This window comes from Pantherophis guttatus, chromosome 3 (genome assembly GCF_059756535.1).
Source record: "Pantherophis guttatus breed Tessera chromosome 3, ASM5975653v1, whole genome shotgun sequence".
NCBI classification, from domain to species: domain Eukaryota; kingdom Metazoa; phylum Chordata; class Lepidosauria; order Squamata; family Colubridae; genus Pantherophis; species Pantherophis guttatus.
Window position 1 is genome coordinate 130,498,321 of NC_142065.1, and position 20,050 is coordinate 130,518,370.

The 20,050-nt window shown below is 37.9% G+C and overlaps 1 protein-coding gene across 2 annotated transcripts in view; it reads right to left on the reverse strand.

Annotated features, from left to right (window-relative positions):
* DNAH5 (dynein axonemal heavy chain 5) overlaps positions 1–20,050 on the reverse strand; it is a 162,127-nt gene that overhangs the window by 96,728 nt on the left and 45,349 nt on the right. For both annotated transcript variants that reach the window (XM_087890233.1, XM_034411888.3), the window contains exons 17-28: positions 19,605–19,750; positions 16,667–16,829; positions 14,841–15,083; positions 12,885–13,075; positions 12,696–12,789; positions 11,215–11,351; positions 10,356–10,557; positions 9,524–9,759; positions 6,324–6,542; positions 5,290–5,352; positions 2,232–2,470; positions 277–517 (exon numbers count right to left, since the gene is read on the reverse strand). In XM_087890233.1, the coding sequence (XP_087746359.1) occupies positions 277–517; positions 2,232–2,470; positions 5,290–5,352; positions 6,324–6,542; positions 9,524–9,759; positions 10,356–10,557; positions 11,215–11,351; positions 12,696–12,789; positions 12,885–13,075; positions 14,841–15,083; positions 16,667–16,829; positions 19,605–19,750 (2,174 nt within the window). The remainder of the gene's footprint in view (positions 1–276; positions 518–2,231; positions 2,471–5,289; positions 5,353–6,323; positions 6,543–9,523; positions 9,760–10,355; positions 10,558–11,214; positions 11,352–12,695; positions 12,790–12,884; positions 13,076–14,840; positions 15,084–16,666; positions 16,830–19,604; positions 19,751–20,050) is intronic.

A 20,050-nucleotide genomic window follows, 5' to 3' on the forward strand; every position in this document is an offset into this window, starting at 1 on the left:
CCTGTACTAGAATGAAAGAATATCGTGGCTATAGGAAAGAGATGGCAATGGCAAACAACATCCATACTGCTGGCACCAAAGTTGAGTTTGACTTGGAGACTTTACTCAAATAAAAAAAGTAATTTCTCAAATAGCAAATAACAGATTTGCTATCTTCAGGTTGCTGGGGTTTTTTGTACCGAGTATGTGAAATAAGAAACCTTGTGTGCTTTGGGAATACAATAGTTAGATCATTCATTTCAATATCAAAGATGCAAGCACATCATTTTTTTCTACCTCTATCTCTTCTTTGTATTTCAGCAAGGGTGCTTCCATAATATTTCTCATTTTGAAAGTTTCATTTTCAACATCGAAATTATGGGCAGTGAGATCAGTGAGGCGTTTCCAGTGACGTGCCATCATGGCTTTATTGGACATCAACTCAAGTAAAGGACAACATTCACTGAAGTCATCGATTGTTTTCTTAAGATCCAGAAATGCCTGCCATTCCTTCAATGCTCGTGGTAGTTTACGACACCTACAGGTACACATAGAGTGGGCAGACTCAAAATAATTGTAAAATTCCACTAGCAAGAAATATTTGAAAACAACCACAATCTTAAAAATCTATATACTACTAAGACTCTCCTGTTTATCTGTGTGTAAACTTTAACTGGATGAAATGGTGCATTGTAGGGAAATAATTTTGAATCTCAAATGGGCTAACTTGCAGAATATGTCCAAAGTCCAGAACCCGTGACTCCTGTGGAACTGAAATTTGTCCAATTTTATAAAACATTTTATGACAAAATGCAAAATGTCATCAAACTGATGTTTGACTGTGCTGTACTGTTTAACACTGACTATTTTCAAGGCAGATGCATCTCTGAATTTTTAAGAACTTTTCCAGTGAAGGCCATCCATTAGAAGTTCTGCCATTGTTGAAGGTATTGAGAAATCTGATAACGAAATGTCTCTGAAACAATGACACAACCGGTGACATGTTGTCTAGTATTCATTAAAAGTCTCACAAAATTCAAAGCAATTTTCTTCCCAGGTAAGTGTATACAGAATTGTAATCCTAAACACTTCTATCAAGAGTCTAGTATTTGCAGGACAATATATAATTTCTTTTTAAACCTTTAAAATCCATTAATAAAGCTAGTGAAATGGCAGTGTCTGGCCCTGCAGAGATATTTCACTGATTTTCTGCCAATGGCAGATTATGCAAGTTGCAACCCAGTGTCCACAGGTTCCCACCCCACCTGGCAAAATACATCAGAGCACAGCTTTACTTAATTGGATTTGAAAGGAATTGTCTAAACATATTCCGGGTTCACATCTTACATTAAGCAATGCTTGCTCAAGTTTGTAAAATGATCCAGGACACACATTAATGTGTTTAAAAGGCCATAATAGTTGAATCTACATTAAGCAACAGTGATCTCAAAACAGAAGGGATCAAAATCAATAAGGCAGGCAACCACAAGGCAGGCAACATCATGTACATGCAAAACTGGCAGGACTTGCATTGTGATGTTCTGTCCATCATTCTTGCCAATTTTGACATCTACTCCTCACATAGCACTACATATAAACCACATTATGATTTAGCTGAATCTGCAAAACCATAAAGCAGGCATCTATGAAAATCAATTAACACCCCCGCCCTCTCGGGAAATGTTAAAGCACCATTTCTACTACAGTGACTATACCTACATTTATTGCAATGTTTTAGAATAAACCCAAAAGGATGTAGTAGTAAAGCCCCCATAAAGTAGCCAAGGAAGACTATATGAAACATAGATTACTCCTCCATCTTCATGGTTCAATTTTTGCTTCAGTGAGTCACACAACTGCCCATTAAACGTTACAGAATATTAATTAACAAAGTAAAGACAATCAAGCTTATTTCCATACGATTGTTCTGTTTAAAAAATGCTCCATTATCGGTGCATTTATTTGCATGGCATATGCATTTCTCAATAGAAGAAGGGTCGTGACATAGTGACATTTATTAGAGATGCAGACAAATTAATCAGAAGAAATAAATTGAAATCAATTAACATTTCACCAAGCACCAACAAGTAACTGAGATTCAATTTTCTTTCTATTGGTCTTTCAGAGGTCTGCTTTAAGCAGTGTATTGTTGGCATCAACCTGAAAGAAACCAATTGTTCCCTCCACCTACCCTCAGTAATAGATCACATAACTCAGTTGAATAGAGACATGCAGTTCCTATGTTTTCTCACCTGTTCTGAAACTCAAGCAGTTCATTATTAATCTTCTCAATGTTTACATCTGACCAGAGGATATCATGGTAGCCACTCACTGTATCAATGACATTGTTGTACAGGCTGTAAAGCTTCTGCAACAAGTTCAGTTGCTTCTTTATCTCAAGGAGTTGAGGGTATTGAGTAACAGGCAAACCAAAAAGCTCTTCACCTCCTGTGTAAGTAATGTATTTCCGGAAAAGGTTGTCAAATCGGTTCTAGAGAGTAGAATAAAAGTTTGAGTATACTTAACAATATTCAAAACCATCAGCAATACATAAATAACTACCTTGGGTGGCCTTAATTTTTCCTAAAGCAGAAAAGTCAGTAATGAAAGAAAATTAAGGAGAAACAGCCTCAAGCTCAACCCATCCAAGACCGAGTGGCTGTGGCTCCCGGCGTCCCAATATAGTCAGTTGGTGCCATCTCTGACTATTGGGGGCGAGTCACTGGCCCCCACGGAGAGGGCTTGCAACTTGGGTGTCCTCCTGGATGCACGGCTGTCTTTAGAAGAACATGTGACGGCCGTGGCCAGGAGGGCTTTCTATCAGGTTCGCCTGATTCGCCAGTTGCGTCCCTTTCTGGATCGGGACTCCTTGCGCATGGTTACTCATGCTCTCGTCAGTTCCCGCCTGGACTACTGTAATGTTCTCTACATGGGGCTCCCCTTGAAGAGCACCCAGAGGCTCCAACTGGCCCAAAATGCGGCCACACGGATGATTATGGGAGCGTCATGGCGCTCTCATGTAACACCTCTTCTGCGTGAGCTGCACTGGCTCCCAGTGGTCCTCCGGGTGCGATTCAAGGTGTTGGTGACCACCTTTAGAGCACTCCATGGCTTAGGACCTGGATATTTACGAGATCGCCTTCTGCCACCGAGAGTCTCCCACAGGCCAGTATGCTCCCACAGAGAGGGGCTTCTCCGGGTGCCATCAGCCAAACAATGTCGACTGGCGGCCCCCAGGGGGAGAGCTTTCTCTGTGGGAGCACCTGCCCTCTGGAACGAGTTCCCCCCGGAGATACGGACAATTCTGGATCTACGTACTTTCCGTCGGGCCCTCAAAACTTTCCTATTTTATCAAGCCGGGCTGGCCTAACTCTCCAATGGTGTAATTTGAATTTGAATTTTAAATGGGGGATTTTAATTGTTGGGGCCAAATTGTTTAATATATTTTAAATTGTTTTTAAATTTTGTATTCTATGTTTTTTACCTATAGCTGTTCACCGCCCTGAGTCCCTCGGGAAAAGGGCGGTATATAAATTCAAATATTAAATTAAATTAAATTAAGAACTTGAGAGATAACAGCCAAATATGGAGTAAATTGTTGGTTGGGTTTTCCATTCTCTATTGTACTGCTTCTGAATTCCCACTTCTAGGTGAGAATTGTTAAGAAACAAAAGAAACAATACAGCTACCAAGAATCTTGACATCCCCTATCTTAAAAACTGGCACTCATAAACATATGCAATGATGATATATTAAACTAGATTATTGTTGACTAGATTATTGCAGATGATGGTTGGTGAAAACTGTCTCTGCAAATTCCATTTTTGGATCTTATCCTGATTCTCATTACCACATTGGGAGACAGGCAGCACAATGCAATACAGGTTCAAAATACAGCTTCATGCATTAAAAAGACACCTGCATGTGCCATGTGCATATAATTCAGTCTCCTTGAAAAAGGTGTTCCCTTGGAAATCTCCCTAATCTTCTGGGCATAGATTTCAGGTTTCTATTCCCAGCACATCCATAGAAGGTCAACACAATCAACAAAGTTTGTTAGTGATTCTTTTTAACTCAAAAATAAAAATCCAATTTGTATATTTGAAAACATACAAACAGACTAATGATCTTGCCTTTCTTTTAGGAATAGAACTGCCCCAAACACTTGGGACAAAGCAGGCACTACTTCGTTTTTACAAATTTCTCTGGAGTAACTATGGATGGTCAGTCTGGAAAATACTGTAAAAAGCAAGCAGCCTCTGGGAAATTGCACTCCCCCACCCCTAAGTTTTAGTAGTGTGCAGAGCATTTTTACTTTTCTAACACCAGGCTAGAAACCAGGAGATTGTGAATTCTAGTCCCGCCTTAGACACGAAAGCTGGTTCAATGATTTGGGCCAGTCACACTTTCTTACTTCAACCCAACTTGCAGGATTGTTGGAGGGGGTATAGGATGGATGGATTATTAGGTATTTTCGGCACCTTGATATAGAGAGAGAGAGACACAGAGAGAGAGACAGAGAGAGAGACAGAGAGAGACAGACAGACAGAGACAGAGAGAGAAACAGAGAGAGACAGAGAGAGAAACAGAGAGAGACAGAGTCACAAAGACGTAATTCATTTTCTAAACTCCAATCACCCTCGCTTCCTAATACAGTGGAGGAGGAGGGGGGACAAATATAGATGTCAGCACTGAAATCTGCCCTGCAAATTGAGCATTAAAAGGGGATCAAATTTACAATGAGCTAACAATTTATTGTATTAATATTAGTGATGCAGACACCATTTAATTCAATTATTCACAGAAATCAGGAGCAACAGCTGTAAAAATCAAGCCCTTTTGCTCCTGGTTGTTCCTATAGCCTTGTCCCAGCTGAATCACTTTAACCAAGAACAAAAGAAAAAAGAAATTGGTCTCGGGTAAGGTGAACCAAATTACAAAATGCCAGTGCCAATATAGACATTTACAGAGAACAAGCACTTGTAGCATTTGCACGTATCTTCAGCACAAATACTTTGGTCACTATAGAAACAGAAAACAGAATTGGCATGGTCTAACAGGGTCCCCTTGATTATTGCGGAATTCACTTTTGTGATATAATTTTCTCTTCCTAGGTCAGATACAAATTTAGTGACACATCAGGGTGATGCTATCTTGCAGTTTTTCTTTAAGATTTAGCTATTTATATTAGTCTTTTCCAATCTGATTACAATCCAAGGTATCCTGGTTGGGTGGAAGGTAAAGTCCAGTGCAAGATTATCAGGCTGGGAAGATACTTTACATTAATAAGCAAAACAGTAGGGGAAATACCTGGAAAATTATAAGCCTGTCACTAGCTTCTTGAGGTTCAAGTCCATCTACCATGGGACCATTCTGGAAGAGGAACAGATTGAAATATTAATAAAAATCCACTTAAAAGTATTTCAAGAGTATATACTACCTTTCATTTTAGAGTGTCCGTTCTCGCATCTCCAAAATGATTACATCATTAAGGTTATGGTAATTAAAGTGATACTTCCTTGTGCACATTCAATCCCCAGCTTCAAAGCTTCCAACAGAACAAGTAATCAAATCATAATCAAAACATGTCTAAGTAGAAGGATAACATAGCCTATGATCTGTGGATCAACTATGACTTTGCATAGAATGAAATATTCAATGTTTTTACAGCCTCAAATCAAACTTTTCATACTGGGAAATCTCTTCCCCATGGAGTGTTTCATACATTTAAAATGAAGTGTGACTCTATTCCATATCACACAGAGATACAAATACAGCTCTTGTCAGTTGAGTTACTTCACACCATCCAAGTGTAGAATGCTGTAATTGCTTATGTAAAACAAGTTCTACTCTGAAGTAATCCTTTCTAAAAATTTAACGTTTCTTTGAATTTTCAGATATGGGAGAAATTTACTACATATGACACTATAACTCTGGAATTCCTTCTCTCAACAGGGAAATTTCCAGAGCCTGGCTTGGGATAAAATATATTTCTGTGCAAATATTTGCTAGACTTGTCAGATGATCAATTCTATTACTAAGGTATACTCTTCCATCTTGAATAATATCTGTAGAGTTAGCTGCTTTCTATATTTAACCAACTAAGGAAAAGCAGCTATAGACCTGATAGGAATAGCTTTTTTTTTTTTTTAACTAGTACTGTGCATTTTAAAAACTGCAAAGGAACGTAAGCTAATTTTACCTTATTTCTGCTGGGGGGGTTTAATGTTATCCTGAGCTACCTGAGAATAAACTCTATTTTTAATGTCTAACCTTCAACTTATTTTCAGATACAAGAAACAAGTTTGAAAATTATGTTTTCCCAATGTACTGTTGTATTGTACCTTGTCATAATCCAAGTAATATTGATCACAGTCTTCAACAAATACTTCCACAGTGCTGATTAGTTCCCCTCTGAATTTGGGCTGCAAAGCCACTAATTCATTCTGCACTTCATTTCCTCGGACCAACAATTTCTCCCAGGTATACCGCAGAGTGTCTACTTTTTCCATCTGCTCCTTTGCCACCAGTAACTCATACTTGTTTAACGTTGCATAAGATTCCTGCCAAGGCAACAGTTGTTATCTTTCATTATTAAAGTTTACACATGGCATTACTAACCAAACATAGATCTGGGAATTCAAGATAAATATATCAGTAGAACACGTGCTAAAGATGAAAGAGAATTGTTTGAGTTAGTGCAAAACCCATCTTAAAAATCAGCAACCTTGAATTTCAAATAACACTTATACCAGAAGATAGCCACCATTTACATACTACTAAGTATGAAAGTAGTATCTAGGTTTTGGTTTTTGAGAGTGAATATATTTACAGCTAAAGTATCTCACAACCAAATGCAGATTAGTTAACGCAATAATTTTTTTAATTGCTATTTATGGCTGCAAAAAATAAATGGCTCTTTAAAAAGGCAGATAAGAGAAGGGTGGACGCCTTTGAATTGTGGGTGCTAGAGGTGACTATTATACGTCCGATGGACTGCAAAAATAACAAAGTCCTAGACCGAACTTCACCAAAAATATCACTTGAAGACAAGATCACCAAACAGTTGATTAAAGTCAATCATGCTGGGAGTGATCAGCGGAAGAGGCCACCCTAGCACCTGCTGGCTGGACACTATAAAAGATGACACTGAGATGACCATGGCGGATCTGAAGGAGGAAGTGTGAGAGAGGGGCATGGAGAGAGATGATCCATAGAGGACCAAGGTTTGGACATGACTGAATGGCTGATGTGATGATGATGACAATATCCCAAACAGATTTCCTAAGAATGATCTTTTAGTGCATCAATTATGATACAATTAAAGCTAGATTATTGAGTAATATCTAATGAGTCATGCAACAGCAAACTTTTATTCTGGTTTTGAATTATAATAGAAAATAAAAAAAAAATAAAGCTATTTATCTGTGAACCAAGTACATTAATTTAAAGAAAGATATATACATGCTTCTATTATATATAAGATAGCTGTGTCTTTAAATGAAAAGCAGAGAAGCTTTGCCATTGATAGAAATTGAATTAAGATAGAAATAAAATTGTTGTGTTTAGGAAAATTGCTGCTTTTTAGAAACTAATCTGATATTTTTTCAACAAAGCAGCATCACTCACAGAAACACAGAAATCTTGAACACATCCTTCCATATTTCTGATGGTTAAGTCAACACCAATAGCAATTGATATATTGTGCTAGCCACCAGGAACTCAAATAATTTCAACATATCCTGTATTATTAATTGAAGCAACAATGTTAAAGAAATGTATAGTAAGGGATAGGATCATAGGGAACCATGTATATATTTTAAAAAGTGAAAATAGACTTGAATTATACAGTGTTTTGCATGAAAATAAAGCATGTGTAAGGAATAATCAATATTTGAACAATGAAATAAAAATCTGTATGTTTCCCTAAAAAAATTTTTTTAAACATGAAAATATTGTTTATTTTTTAGAAAATGAAAGGTAGCACTGCCTCTTTAGTTTATATCATTATGACTAGGGCTGGTTATCTTCTTGCATTTTCTACATCTCTGGCCTCAAGAAAATGTGGCCCATCAAACAACCCCTCCCAAGGCATTTTTTTAAAATAACCAATTCACTTGCCACCAAACTTGATGCTGCCCAAGAAGGATCCACTGCCACAATTTTTGCAGCTACTTCTACCCAGAAAGAAATGTTTTTGAATCACTGAACAGCAGATCAGTACACCGGCTATTCTTTTGTGGCCCACAATTATTTTTAAGGTATAAGTCCTTTCCCCTTCAGAAGTGCTGAAGGCCTGTTCTATCCTATGAAAAAGTGTTGCATGATTGAGAAAAGACTTGATGGGCAGGAGAAGTCAATACTTATGAGCCGTTTGTCCCTCGATTTTGAGGGAGTGATTTCTTCTGCTCTCCCCTTGTCCTGTAAACAAAGTTTGTAGATTTTTCTTATTTTATCATTGGAACCATTAGGCAGAAAGCCAGTCAGAGAAAAGCAAAGTAAGTTTCATTCTCTCTTGAATGAAACAATTAAGAAATTAAATCTGTAAAGCGGGGTATTATACAGTGAAGGAAGAGGCAGAAAAGATACTAAAGCTGCTAAAAGCAAAAAAAAAGGTTTTGGTGTGAAAACCAAGATGCAATTTATAGGAGGACTTTAAAAACATTAGCCTCTGAGTAGACTTTTCCATCACAGAGGAATTATTGAGTCTGTCATCTGCACCTCTATAACTGTCTGGTTTGGTTCTGCAACCCAACAAGACAGACACAGACTTCAGAGGATAATTAGAACTGCAGAAAAAACAATTGCTACCAACCTGCCTTCCATTGAGGTATGTATACTGCATGAGTCAAAAAGAGGCTGTGAAAATATTTACAGACCCCCTCACATCCTGGACATAAACTGTTTCAACTCCTACCCTCAAAACGGCGCTACAGAGCACTGCACACCAGAAAAAACTAGGCACAAGAACAGTTTTTTCCCGAACGCCATCACTGCTAAACAAATAATTCCCTCAACACTGTCAAACTAGTTACTAAGTCTGCATTACTATTAATCTTCTCATCATTCCTATCACCCATCTCCTCCCACTTATGACTGTATGACTGTAACCTTTTCCTTTTAAGTACACCGAGAGCGTATGCACCAGGACAAATTCCTTGTGTGTCCAATCACACTTGGCCAATAAAGAATTCTATTCTATTCTATTCTATTCTATTCTATTCTATTCTATTCTATTCTATTCTATTCTATTCTATTCTATTCTATTCTATTCTAGCCTTGCCTTGCCTTGCCTTGCCTTGCCTTGCCTTGCCCCTTGCTCCTTGCCTTGCCTTTTGCCTTGCCTTGCCTTGCCTTTTGCCTTTTGCCTTTTGCCTTTTGCCTTTTGCCTTTTGCCTTGCCCTGCCCTGCCCTGCCTTGCCTTGCCTTGCCTTGCCTTCCTATGCAAGAAAGGAATTTGCCTTCTTTCATCAAACTAGCAGAAGGCAGAGTTAAGTGCCAGATGGCAAGACAAGCAATGGGCCTGGGTTCCCTTCCCAGTTACCTCAATTGGTCCCACTTGGAAGTCTATGGAGATTTGTTGCTCTCGGATCTCTTTCAGGGCAGCCATGGCTATTCTTATGTCATCCAGGTCTTTAATCTGACGGTTCAGTTTCTTGCTGATTTCCTCTACAAAGGTGAAGATGTTTTCCATCTCTGTCCTGTATTTCTTATTACAGTGACGTCCAAATGCAGTCATCCAAGCTTTGGTTTCAGTTGTAAGGGCCAACTTTAAATCCGCTATAGAAAGTGATGGAGAAGCTTCAGTTAGGACCAAATTGTTGTACTGACACAGCCCATATTAAAGCTACTATCCCCTCTTCCATGCATTTGGTGACAAGAGATAAAACAGTAACACCGTTTTAATATACCTCAGGAAAAGCAGCAAAAGAAGAGAAGTTTATTTTATATATGCTATGCAGAAATACATTTGACTGAGTCTAAAGGGGCTTCTAGATAAACTTTTTGGTGGCAGGTAAATGCATTTAACATTTTTGGAAAGAGGAGAATTACACTGTCTAGAGAACGATGTAAAGAAGGATTGTACACACTGTATACTTCAAAGAAGCTAGCATACTCTTTTTTCTTTAAAATGTTGGTGGAAGAGTTTGGAATTTTTTCTTTTCTTGTTAACTAGCTCAAACTTTTAATCTAAATTTTTGATGGTTGTGTTTGTTTGTTTTTTGCCTTACAGTGGCAAAACAAAGAATAGGTTTAGGCTCTGATATTTCAGATTATCCAACCTTATTTTGAGACTTCAGTCTTAATGTTAAAGAAAAGCATTCTGAATGAAAGTAAATAAAATTTACTGGTAACTAAACATTAAATCGCCATACCAGTATATAGTGCAACAGTTCCCATGCATATGTATTCAGATTCTGAATTAATTTTTAATTCTAAGTCTCGGTAATAAAGGATTTGGGATTCAAAATCAGACAGCAAAGGGCTTCCTTTGATGAAATTTTCAATGGTTTCTTCCTTCTCTCTCTGCCAGATGTGATGGTAACATTTGAAATGTTCCAAAGCTGAAACAACTTCCTGAAACATTGATAAAAACCAATATAAGGCAATTGTATACAAACAGTTCCACTGCTAAATTTTGATATATGTTGCTTCATGAAGTAATGACCCATGAACTTTGGCATTAAAGGCTTTCATTCAAATCTGAGAAATCATGGAGTACAATTCATTAATTCATTCATGTATATATTTATTAAGTTCACAGTATATGCCACTCATCTCACCTAGAGTCGCCTTGGCTTACAACCAAGTAAAAGCAATAAAACATTTTTTAAAAGAACATTAAAATATTAACATTAAAACTGATTTAAGATTAACAAAGATGGCAAGGAAGGGATCAAGATATACGAGGTGGAGGTAGACCTTTATCTCAGTCCATTAAATACCTCTAATATGACATGCCCCCATCAGGGCCTCACTGCTACCAGAAGCTGACTTGGACTTTGTATAGCTTGTAAAACAAACATTTTGTTTTCTTTTGGTAGCCCTCCTGGATTAATTCATTTTGTTCTGCTGAAATATTTTGCTTTTTCTCTCGGTTTCTGCTGCCACCCTGTTCACCCTTCACCCCTTCACCCCCACTTCATTCTCTTTCTTTGTTTCCTGCTTCAGGATCATTTCTCACTGTTTGGACAATTCCTGGACTGCAACTTTCACTCATATGCTTTTGCTCACCCTTTTGGTAGAACTGATAGTTGTACTAAGCACAGACACCAATTTAATTATTTCCTTGTTCTCTGAAATGGCTTTGTAGTAGTTCTTTTTCTGGATAGGAGAGGGCAAGATCATAGAGGCTGTATCAGAAGCTGCATCTAGACAAAAAACAAACAAGGAACTCTACATCAGAGGGCCAAAACTGGAACATTTTTCTTTCTATGATCAATCAGGAGTATGTGGCTTCTTTGAGCTGAGATGGTACTTCGTCTTTTTGTGGCAAGAAAAGAGTGATACTCTGAAATAGGAGTGGGTTTCACTTGCCTTTGCTACCGGTTCGTTCGTGCATGTGCTCACTTCACTCACACGCACACCCCATCTGTGCATGCGCAGATCGTCCAGGCGGGTGGGCGGAGCCTTCCACCGCCGCTGCTACTGGTTCGCCCAAACCGGGGCAAACCAGTAGCAACCCACCACTGCTCTGAAAGGTACACTGGACCACAATAAAAATTGAATAGGATTCATAATTGGTACAATTGAAGGTGAAATCTCTAGGTCAAGCTTTAAATGACTTCCAGGGCAGTAGCAAGCATCTATCTGATATTTGCTTGGATCTGCTCCAAGTTGAACTCTGGCCTTGAGACAGGTCTCATGTAGATATCTAAAACTGGGAGAAGTCTGATTACTGCTGATGAAGTTGACAGGATTGTTGGAATTGCTAACTCGGCACTTCATATTAAACCCTGTCTCTCTCCGCTGACTAAGGCTTCCTGGACGTTCTCTGCAGGCTACATCCAAGATTTCTGTGGGTCACATGAAATCTTGCAGCCTTGGGTTGGACAACTTATCTATGTGCTTCGGTATGTCCTTTCAAAAAGGTGTGCAGTGAAAATGTCATGAGCGAAAATGAACGAAATAAAAACTCTAGAATGCTTTTGTGAGAATGAATCGAATTTCTGCAAGTGATTAGCATGTTGCAACTCTCTTAGACCTTAATAAGGAGCTTCATGGAGTAAGTAGCAAAAAGGGGAAAAAAGTGGCACATATTTAGAATTTACAGGAAGAATTATGGAAGACTGGTCTATCTTTTTGGAATTCCAAGAAGCAAAGGTGGATATTCCCTTTTAACTAGTAAATTACTTGTTTAGTAAATTGGTGTATCCACTGCTAACTTTAAGTGATCCTTTTATGCATAAAAATAAGGTTTTGTGTTGCCAGTTCTCTTGTCTTACCTCTTATTTTGACAATCAATCTTTTTCTTTTTATTCTGAGGCTAACTCAATCCATTAATCTAGTCTGCTCTGACTCTGACATTCACACATACACTACTAATGGGATGAGAAAATCTTTCCCACATTCTAAATATATGTGCTTAAAGTATGTTATTGCTGCCACATTGTTTCATGATTAATTGTTGCATCAATGAAATGCCACATAGCAGTTAAAATACTTTGTATTTGAATCTTAGGAAAGTCAAGAAACATAGATAAATACTATATTACCCTGGTTTCCAACTTCAGCCTCTTTCATTTCAGTCTCAGAATCACTGCCTCCCTCATTTCGTAAACCAAGCATTTTGCGTTCTAACAACTTTTTCTGTGCAGAATGAGAAAAAAAATATCCTTAGATTCCAATATCTCAAATTTCATACTGTTTATCAGTAGACCTCTTTGAAGTACATAAACACATACTTTTGATAGTCTCTCCTTACTCCACTGACCAATTCCTTTCATGGTGCTTACAATACAATCCACAGCTTTGTTGAGTGTTTGCTGAATTTCTTCAAGGGTTGGCATTATAGCAAAATTTGGAATAGAAAGGATAACACTAGCTTTAAAGATGGGCGCAGCATTTTGTTTCTGCTTTGAGATATTCTCACTATCTATATGGAAATGAGAAACATAATCTTTATTAATCCACTCAGATACAGAATAAAATCCACATCTTCCAAACAGCCAACAGTTAGATAATTTATCAGTTTGTAGTTAAGATACACTGGAAAAACAATACAAGGCCAACTGATTTTATTCGAAAAACCAAGGAGTTTGTGTTCAATTTAAAAGATAACTTCCTTGAAAACTTTAACACAATGAAGCACAAGATACTTGGGGCACAAATAATATACATTATGTGAATCATGTTGGTCATACAGTCATGAAAAGACCATCAATTTATTGATGAAACATGTATTCTTTGGAGATTGCATACATCTGCACTGCTCACAGATTCCCTTCTGCCATAAATATTTCATTAGGACAGAAAAGAAGCTATATTGCTTTGAACTTTCAGCATTTTGTTCCATATAGTGGGAAGAATTCAGATCAATAATATTCACATTGGGGCATCTTCTGTTCACATGAAACATTGGAATTGAAGCCATGAGGGGCAAAACAAGGAGGCAAACAGTAGTGTTTAGCCTACATTTTATTCCTCCTAAGTCTATTTCATGCTGTTCTGCAGAATCAACCAGCTTTCCAGAAAAATGTAAGAAAAAAGGAGTTATCCCAAACTTTGTTTCTCCATTTGCTTTTACCAGCACAAGTTTGCTATAATAATTATTTTGTACAGAATCATTTAGGGCTCAGACTTCCTTGGTTATAAATCTGGACAAGCAAATCTACAACTTGGGAACTTTCCCTGAAATTAGAGCTCCTGCTGGATTTTCAAGTGGAGGTCAGGACCAAGGAGGCTTCTGCCTAGGCAGCAACCATATGTAGAGCAAAACTGGTAATGGTGAATCATGTCCTCATCACCATTAGGCTAGATTATTGCGAGATGCTTTACATGGGATTATCTTTGGTGCAAAATGAAACAGCCTACACTTTAGCATATGAGAGCCATTGTTGCTATATAACTCTATGGGCTTCACATGGATAAAATTCACACGAGTAAAATTCAAGATATTGGTTTTCATTTATATTTCTTTACATGGTTTAGGTCCCAGGTATCCTTCAAGACTGTTCTTTCATATGAAACTGGCCTAACATACACACTCACCCAGAGTAGGGATGTTGTGGAGCATATGGCAACAATACTTTTCTATGACATCATTTAGATGCTGTCCCGGATATTTTGAGATTACAGAAAAGTTTGATCACAACATCTAGGCTTCAACAGCACATTATACAATGAGCCCAAATATAATTTTGCCTTTAACATGTCATTTCTGCTTAAAGAGTAATATTATTTTCAATGCAGATATATTTTAAGAATAATATTCAGGGAGTAAATCTCACTGCATTTCATCAAGCTATTTTTAGAATGTTCTTGTATTTTTTTAAACTGACTGTCAACAAAGATATGTTCACATTATTGGTAGACCAATGTTCAGGAAGCACAAAACTCGAGTTGCAATGCACTGCCATTTTCATCACAGCAAATTATTACAATAGTGCCACAGAGCTGTGACATGTGCATTTCAGAATTTGAGTTGTTGTTCTACTGATTTCTTAATTCTAGTTTGTGGATAAGACTCCACTTAATCTATGTGGAGAAACAGACTAATTAGGAGGAGTGCTATAGAGATGTGCTTCTTTCACACTACCCTCCTTTCTTGACACCCATCACCCTCCTTAATCCTTCATACCACATTCACAACATAACTGTGTTCTCCATGCTATATACATGGCTTCTTCATAACAATCAACCTGTATTTTTTCTGATCACAGAAGCGGCGTGAATTTGCTTGCGTATGGCCTCCAGAGTGTTACGAATAACTTTCAGAAGAGAATCAACATTGCGATGACTGAAATGGGAAAGCAGTTCCTGAGCTTCTTCTTCGAGCATCTCCATTTCTTTCTTTTTTTTCTTGGTTAAAGGTGAAGACAATCCTACTGAAATCTGACTAGCAGTCTGTGAGGATGCTAAGATGTCCAATGGCCCTTCTTCTTCTATATTTGGGAACAACAACTGAATTAAATCAGCAAAATTCTGATCAACCAATAAATGAATCATCAATACTATTTATAGATGTATGTAACCTTATGCAATTCCATATTTCTTTATGGCTTTAGGGTAATGTGATAACAATCAGCACTAAGTTTTTAAGAGACAAAGGAAAATATATGAATAAGAATTGGTTGGATCTACTATCAACTCCATCACTTTACAATAACATAGTCAGCATAGATTCCCTTGAGGGGGGGCTCTAGCATCCCTCTCCTTTTTCTACATAACATGAGCATTTCAGTATTAGCATGTGTTTTCTAATAGTACTTTACTTTAAACTGTCCAGTTTAGATTATTGTTTCAGCAGCTTGACGAATGAGTTAGTGATCAAAACCTGTATATTGTAAATCTTTCAAGGCAGGCCAGACAAGAACAAACTCAGAGAACTAACAATAGGTTAGTTCAAGGTTGACTCAGCCTTCCATCCTTTTGAGGTAGGTAAAATGAGGACCCGGATTGTGGGGGCAATAAGCTGACTTTGTATAAAAAAGAACACCGCTTGAGGGAGGGCAAAAGCCCTACTAAGCAGGTATATGCAAAAGTATGAAGGCTATTGCTTAACGCATTGTAAGCCACCCTGAGTCTCCGGAGAAGGGCGGCATATAAATCAAACCAATAAATAATAAATAAATAAATAAATATCTTTATTGTAAGGCTAGAGCAGGTGTGTCAAAATCGCATCATCACAGCGTTGTCAAGTGATGTATCACAACTTTTTTCCCCTTTGCTAAATTGGGTGTGGGCGTGATCAGCATGTGACACATCTGGCCCATGGGCCGCGGGTTTGACACCCCTGGGCTACAGTAACAGAATTTTGTAAGTCTGAAAGCCATCTCCTCTCCTTTACTTTTACTCCCTAGAAAATCAAGGGGGAGGGTCCCTTCTAAAACATTTCCCATGCCCCTTTTCTGTGGGTGGCCTGAGATACCTTTTGAATGAAGGTTGTCTAGGTTGCAGCTCTTCCTCCTGTTTCCCAAGGCCCTTTCCACATGCCATTACACAAAAATCCAGGATTCTTGTGCTATGTATTGGTTTGGTTCACATTTATTTAATTAAAATTCACATTTACTTAAGTAAAATTAAAATAGAAAAGTTATAAAAGCTTATTACATCGGATGCCCTTACTTACAAACTATTGTTTGAGAAGTTTTGCTTTTATTATTCAGACGTTTCTCACATCACCTAAATATTCCACTCCCCAAAGGTGTCTAGCATTACCAGTGTAAATATGTTTTTGCATAAACATGGAAAATGTCTTAGCTGCAGTGTTCTATCTAGAATTTTGATCCTCTTCTTATTCTTTAAATAGCTTACAGAAGAGGGGGAAAGTGTTCTCACTGGCTCAATTTGCATTAGCTGTGTAGGTGGTAGAACTGATTATGTTGTTGAAATATACTATTTCATTCATTTATCTTATTTCATTTATTTGTATTCTAACTTACCAGCCACAGATGTTTTAACGAAGAGCATAAACAAGTAATACAGTGCTAGTTTACATATAGTATGGTAGCATATTTGTTCTTACCTTCATTAATTCCTTCAGTTTTGCTTCCACTCAGAAAACTCTCACCAGCATCTCCCTTATGCTGAGCATCCAGATCTAGCAACATGTTGATAAGCTCATTTGTTGCTTCTTCTGCTAATGAGCTTTTGAGATGTAGCATGTATACCCCTTTAGTACAGAGCTCCTGGAAACAAGATATGGAGTGTTAGTTAAATTTCACTCTAGTTTAGCAATGCCAGCAATAGGATATACTTAAAAACTCAGATCATCTCAACATTCTCCTGTACTGCATATCCACAAAAGAAGAAAAAAGTTCCACAGCCACAAGAAACATGAATTAAAGATAGTGGAGAACTCCTAACCAAATATTAAACATGTCTGATTCTAATGAGTTTCCAAGACTCATTGGGAGGTAAGTCAACTACTCCCACCAGCTGGGACTATGAGAAATATAGTTGTTCTTGATTCAAGAGCAGGTTCTTCCATTCATAGTATGAATACGAAGCTGGTAACCACTGACAGGAAAGAAAATCTGCTATCAACTGACACTTTCATATTTTAAAAAACAAAACAAATGGAGCCCAATTTCAAAGAAAAGAGAATAAAACTTTTCCCAAATCTGAATGTTTTAAGACACACACAAGCATTGTTGTGACATTTTCCTGACATACACAGAGAAATGTTTTTCAAAAAATTTGAATCATGTTTGTTATAACCATGTGGTAGTATCCACTGAACAGAGAGAGCAAATTGGCAGTCATTTCCACGAAGGGGCATCGCTGATTCTACATGCAGAATAACTAGCAGTTTTCTTCTCAGCAGTCTTTGCTTTCTAAATCACGCCCATGTTGCACACCCACACTTTCTGCTACATGAAATTCTTTTCTTTCAGAGTTATTTGAATGTTTATTCTCTTTCTTTCTTTGTAATTTCTTTCCCATTATAGTCAACTGATATACATCTGGGCTCACATAACACACTCATCCATACTGTTATGTTTGACATGTTTGGCTAAACCTCTGCGGACCCACCCACAGTGTCTTATTGAACAAATCACGGTTAAAAAAACAAAGAATGACTTAGAATGATACAGCAATTCAGCTTATTTCCCCAGCTTCTATTCTTCCTTGCAGTTTCTTAGCAGCCAGTATTTCTAAGGATTAACCTTTATTTCTAGGACTCTATATGCATCCTTATATCTTGAAGAAAGTCAAGTCAAGGATAGCATTTCAGTTCTTCCCCCTTCTCTTCTTTGTGCCTGATATTTTCTGGTATCATGCTGTTACTGATGCAATGGTGTACACCAATGGTTCCCAACCTTTTTTTAGCCATGCCCCACCCAAGCATCTCTAAAATGCTGATGCCCCCTCCCTGTGACATATAATTCTTACTATTCAAAAAGTGACTCCTACTCACTCGGAGGAAGCCTAAAAAGCCATTAACTTGGTTTAAACAAGGTTCCAATTGCCCCCATTAAAAATCAAATTGCCACCTGTGGGGTATAGTCCCCAAATTGGGAACCACTGATGTATACTCATCTGGTTTCTATTTCAACAGGGGCTGAATGAATGAACTCAATGAAACGGATCACGGCCACATATTACTGCCTTTCTTAAAAATTAAAAAAACAAACAAACCCTTCCTCCTTAAAAGAAATATTGTGACTGCACGATGCCTACGCTGCCTACTTCAAACAAAGACTGGGGTATTGTGCTGTCATGCCAACACTCCCTGCCTGATCTAACTACTGTGATTCATAGCAATGCTTTATATCTGCCATCTTTAGTGACTGGGCATCGTGGCCTCATGTTAATGGTATCTGCCAGAAGAAAAGAGACACACTGACCCCTGCAGCTACCTTTGCCAATCATTTCAATAAAAAAAAAATGTCTTCTATTTGCTAGGTCAGATAGCAGTTTCTTGTTTTCTTTTTCTTCTGTCTCTCAAATGCATAATTCAGCTCTATGCATACACATAGGCACTACCATCTATAAATGATTTAAAAGCCACTGATTTCATTTCTCTGTGCTATTCCTGTCTGACATCTGTCAATCCTATTTTATGGCAAGAAATAAGAGTTAGTGACTGAGAAGGATGAGGATTGAAAAAAAAATCAAAAGACTAACTTTGAAAATTGTCACCATTATTCTTGTGGAGCAAAAGAAAACAAAACTATCATTTTAATCTTGGTTTATGTCTGCCCCTTGCAAAAATTAAACAAAAAACTCCACTCAGAATGTCAGATGACAAAAAGAATCCTAATCTTACCTCGTTCTTTGTAACATACTATTTTTTTTTTTACAATACACCCTATTGTACTGAGCATTAATGTCACAATGTGCAATAGAGGATTTTGGGTTGGTTTCAGGGGTGGGTTCTACTTACCTTTACTACCGGTTCGCAACGGAGCCGCATATGCGCACGCTTTTCTGCGCACACACACGCTTTTCTACGCATGTGCAGAAGCATTTTGATGACTTCGGGGTCAGTGGGCGGAGCCACCCACCGGTTTTACTACCAGTTCTATAGAACCAGTGCGAACCAGGGGCAACCCACCACTGGTTGGTTTGTTGTTGTTGTTGTTGCTGTTTTGTGCCCTCAAGTCAATGTTGACTCCTGGATTTTTCTTGACAAGATTTCTGAAGTGATTTGCCACAACCTTCTTTCTACAGATAAGAAAGAGGGACTGGCCCATGGTCTCATAGCTGGCTTTGCACCTATGGTGGGCCTAAAACTTATGGTTTCCTGGTTTCTAGCCTGGTACTTGAACCACTACAGCAAACAAGCTCTCATCCAAAAGAGATTATTCCCAAGAAATTTCTTTATATTTCTTTGCAAAGAAGTGTGTTTGTGTGCATGTAAGAACATGCAATTTTGAGCTACTACTTTCATTCTGAAAATAGTGATGGATTACATAGATGAGTTTCCCATCACATAAAATGAAGCTATAGAATTATACCTTTGTCATGTTAAGGAATTGCTCACAGGTCAGTGGATCATCTTCAGGAAGACTGCAGAGAGGCACAGTACTAATTTCTTGAAGAATAGCACTAATACGAAATTCTATCAAGTCATTTACTCGATCAAGTAGCAGCTCAAGGTTATCTTGAAAAGCAAAGAAGACATAATTCATTACCAAGACAATATGTTTAATAGTTAAGCCTCTCTCTGAAAACATTTATGAAGAACATGGCAGTATTTCACACCAGCTTTAGGCATCATCTTTCTAGGATAGCAGAATTCATCCTCAAAATTGTCAAGAGGGCAAAAGAAAACATTCCGATGGGATCAGTTTCTAAGATGCTCAAAACAGAGTGCAGCTTTTATCGTAATAGACCCTTAAAAGAACGAGAAAAGTGCCGGCACTGAGATAGAGTCTTATTAGTTTGAACACTGACCAACGAT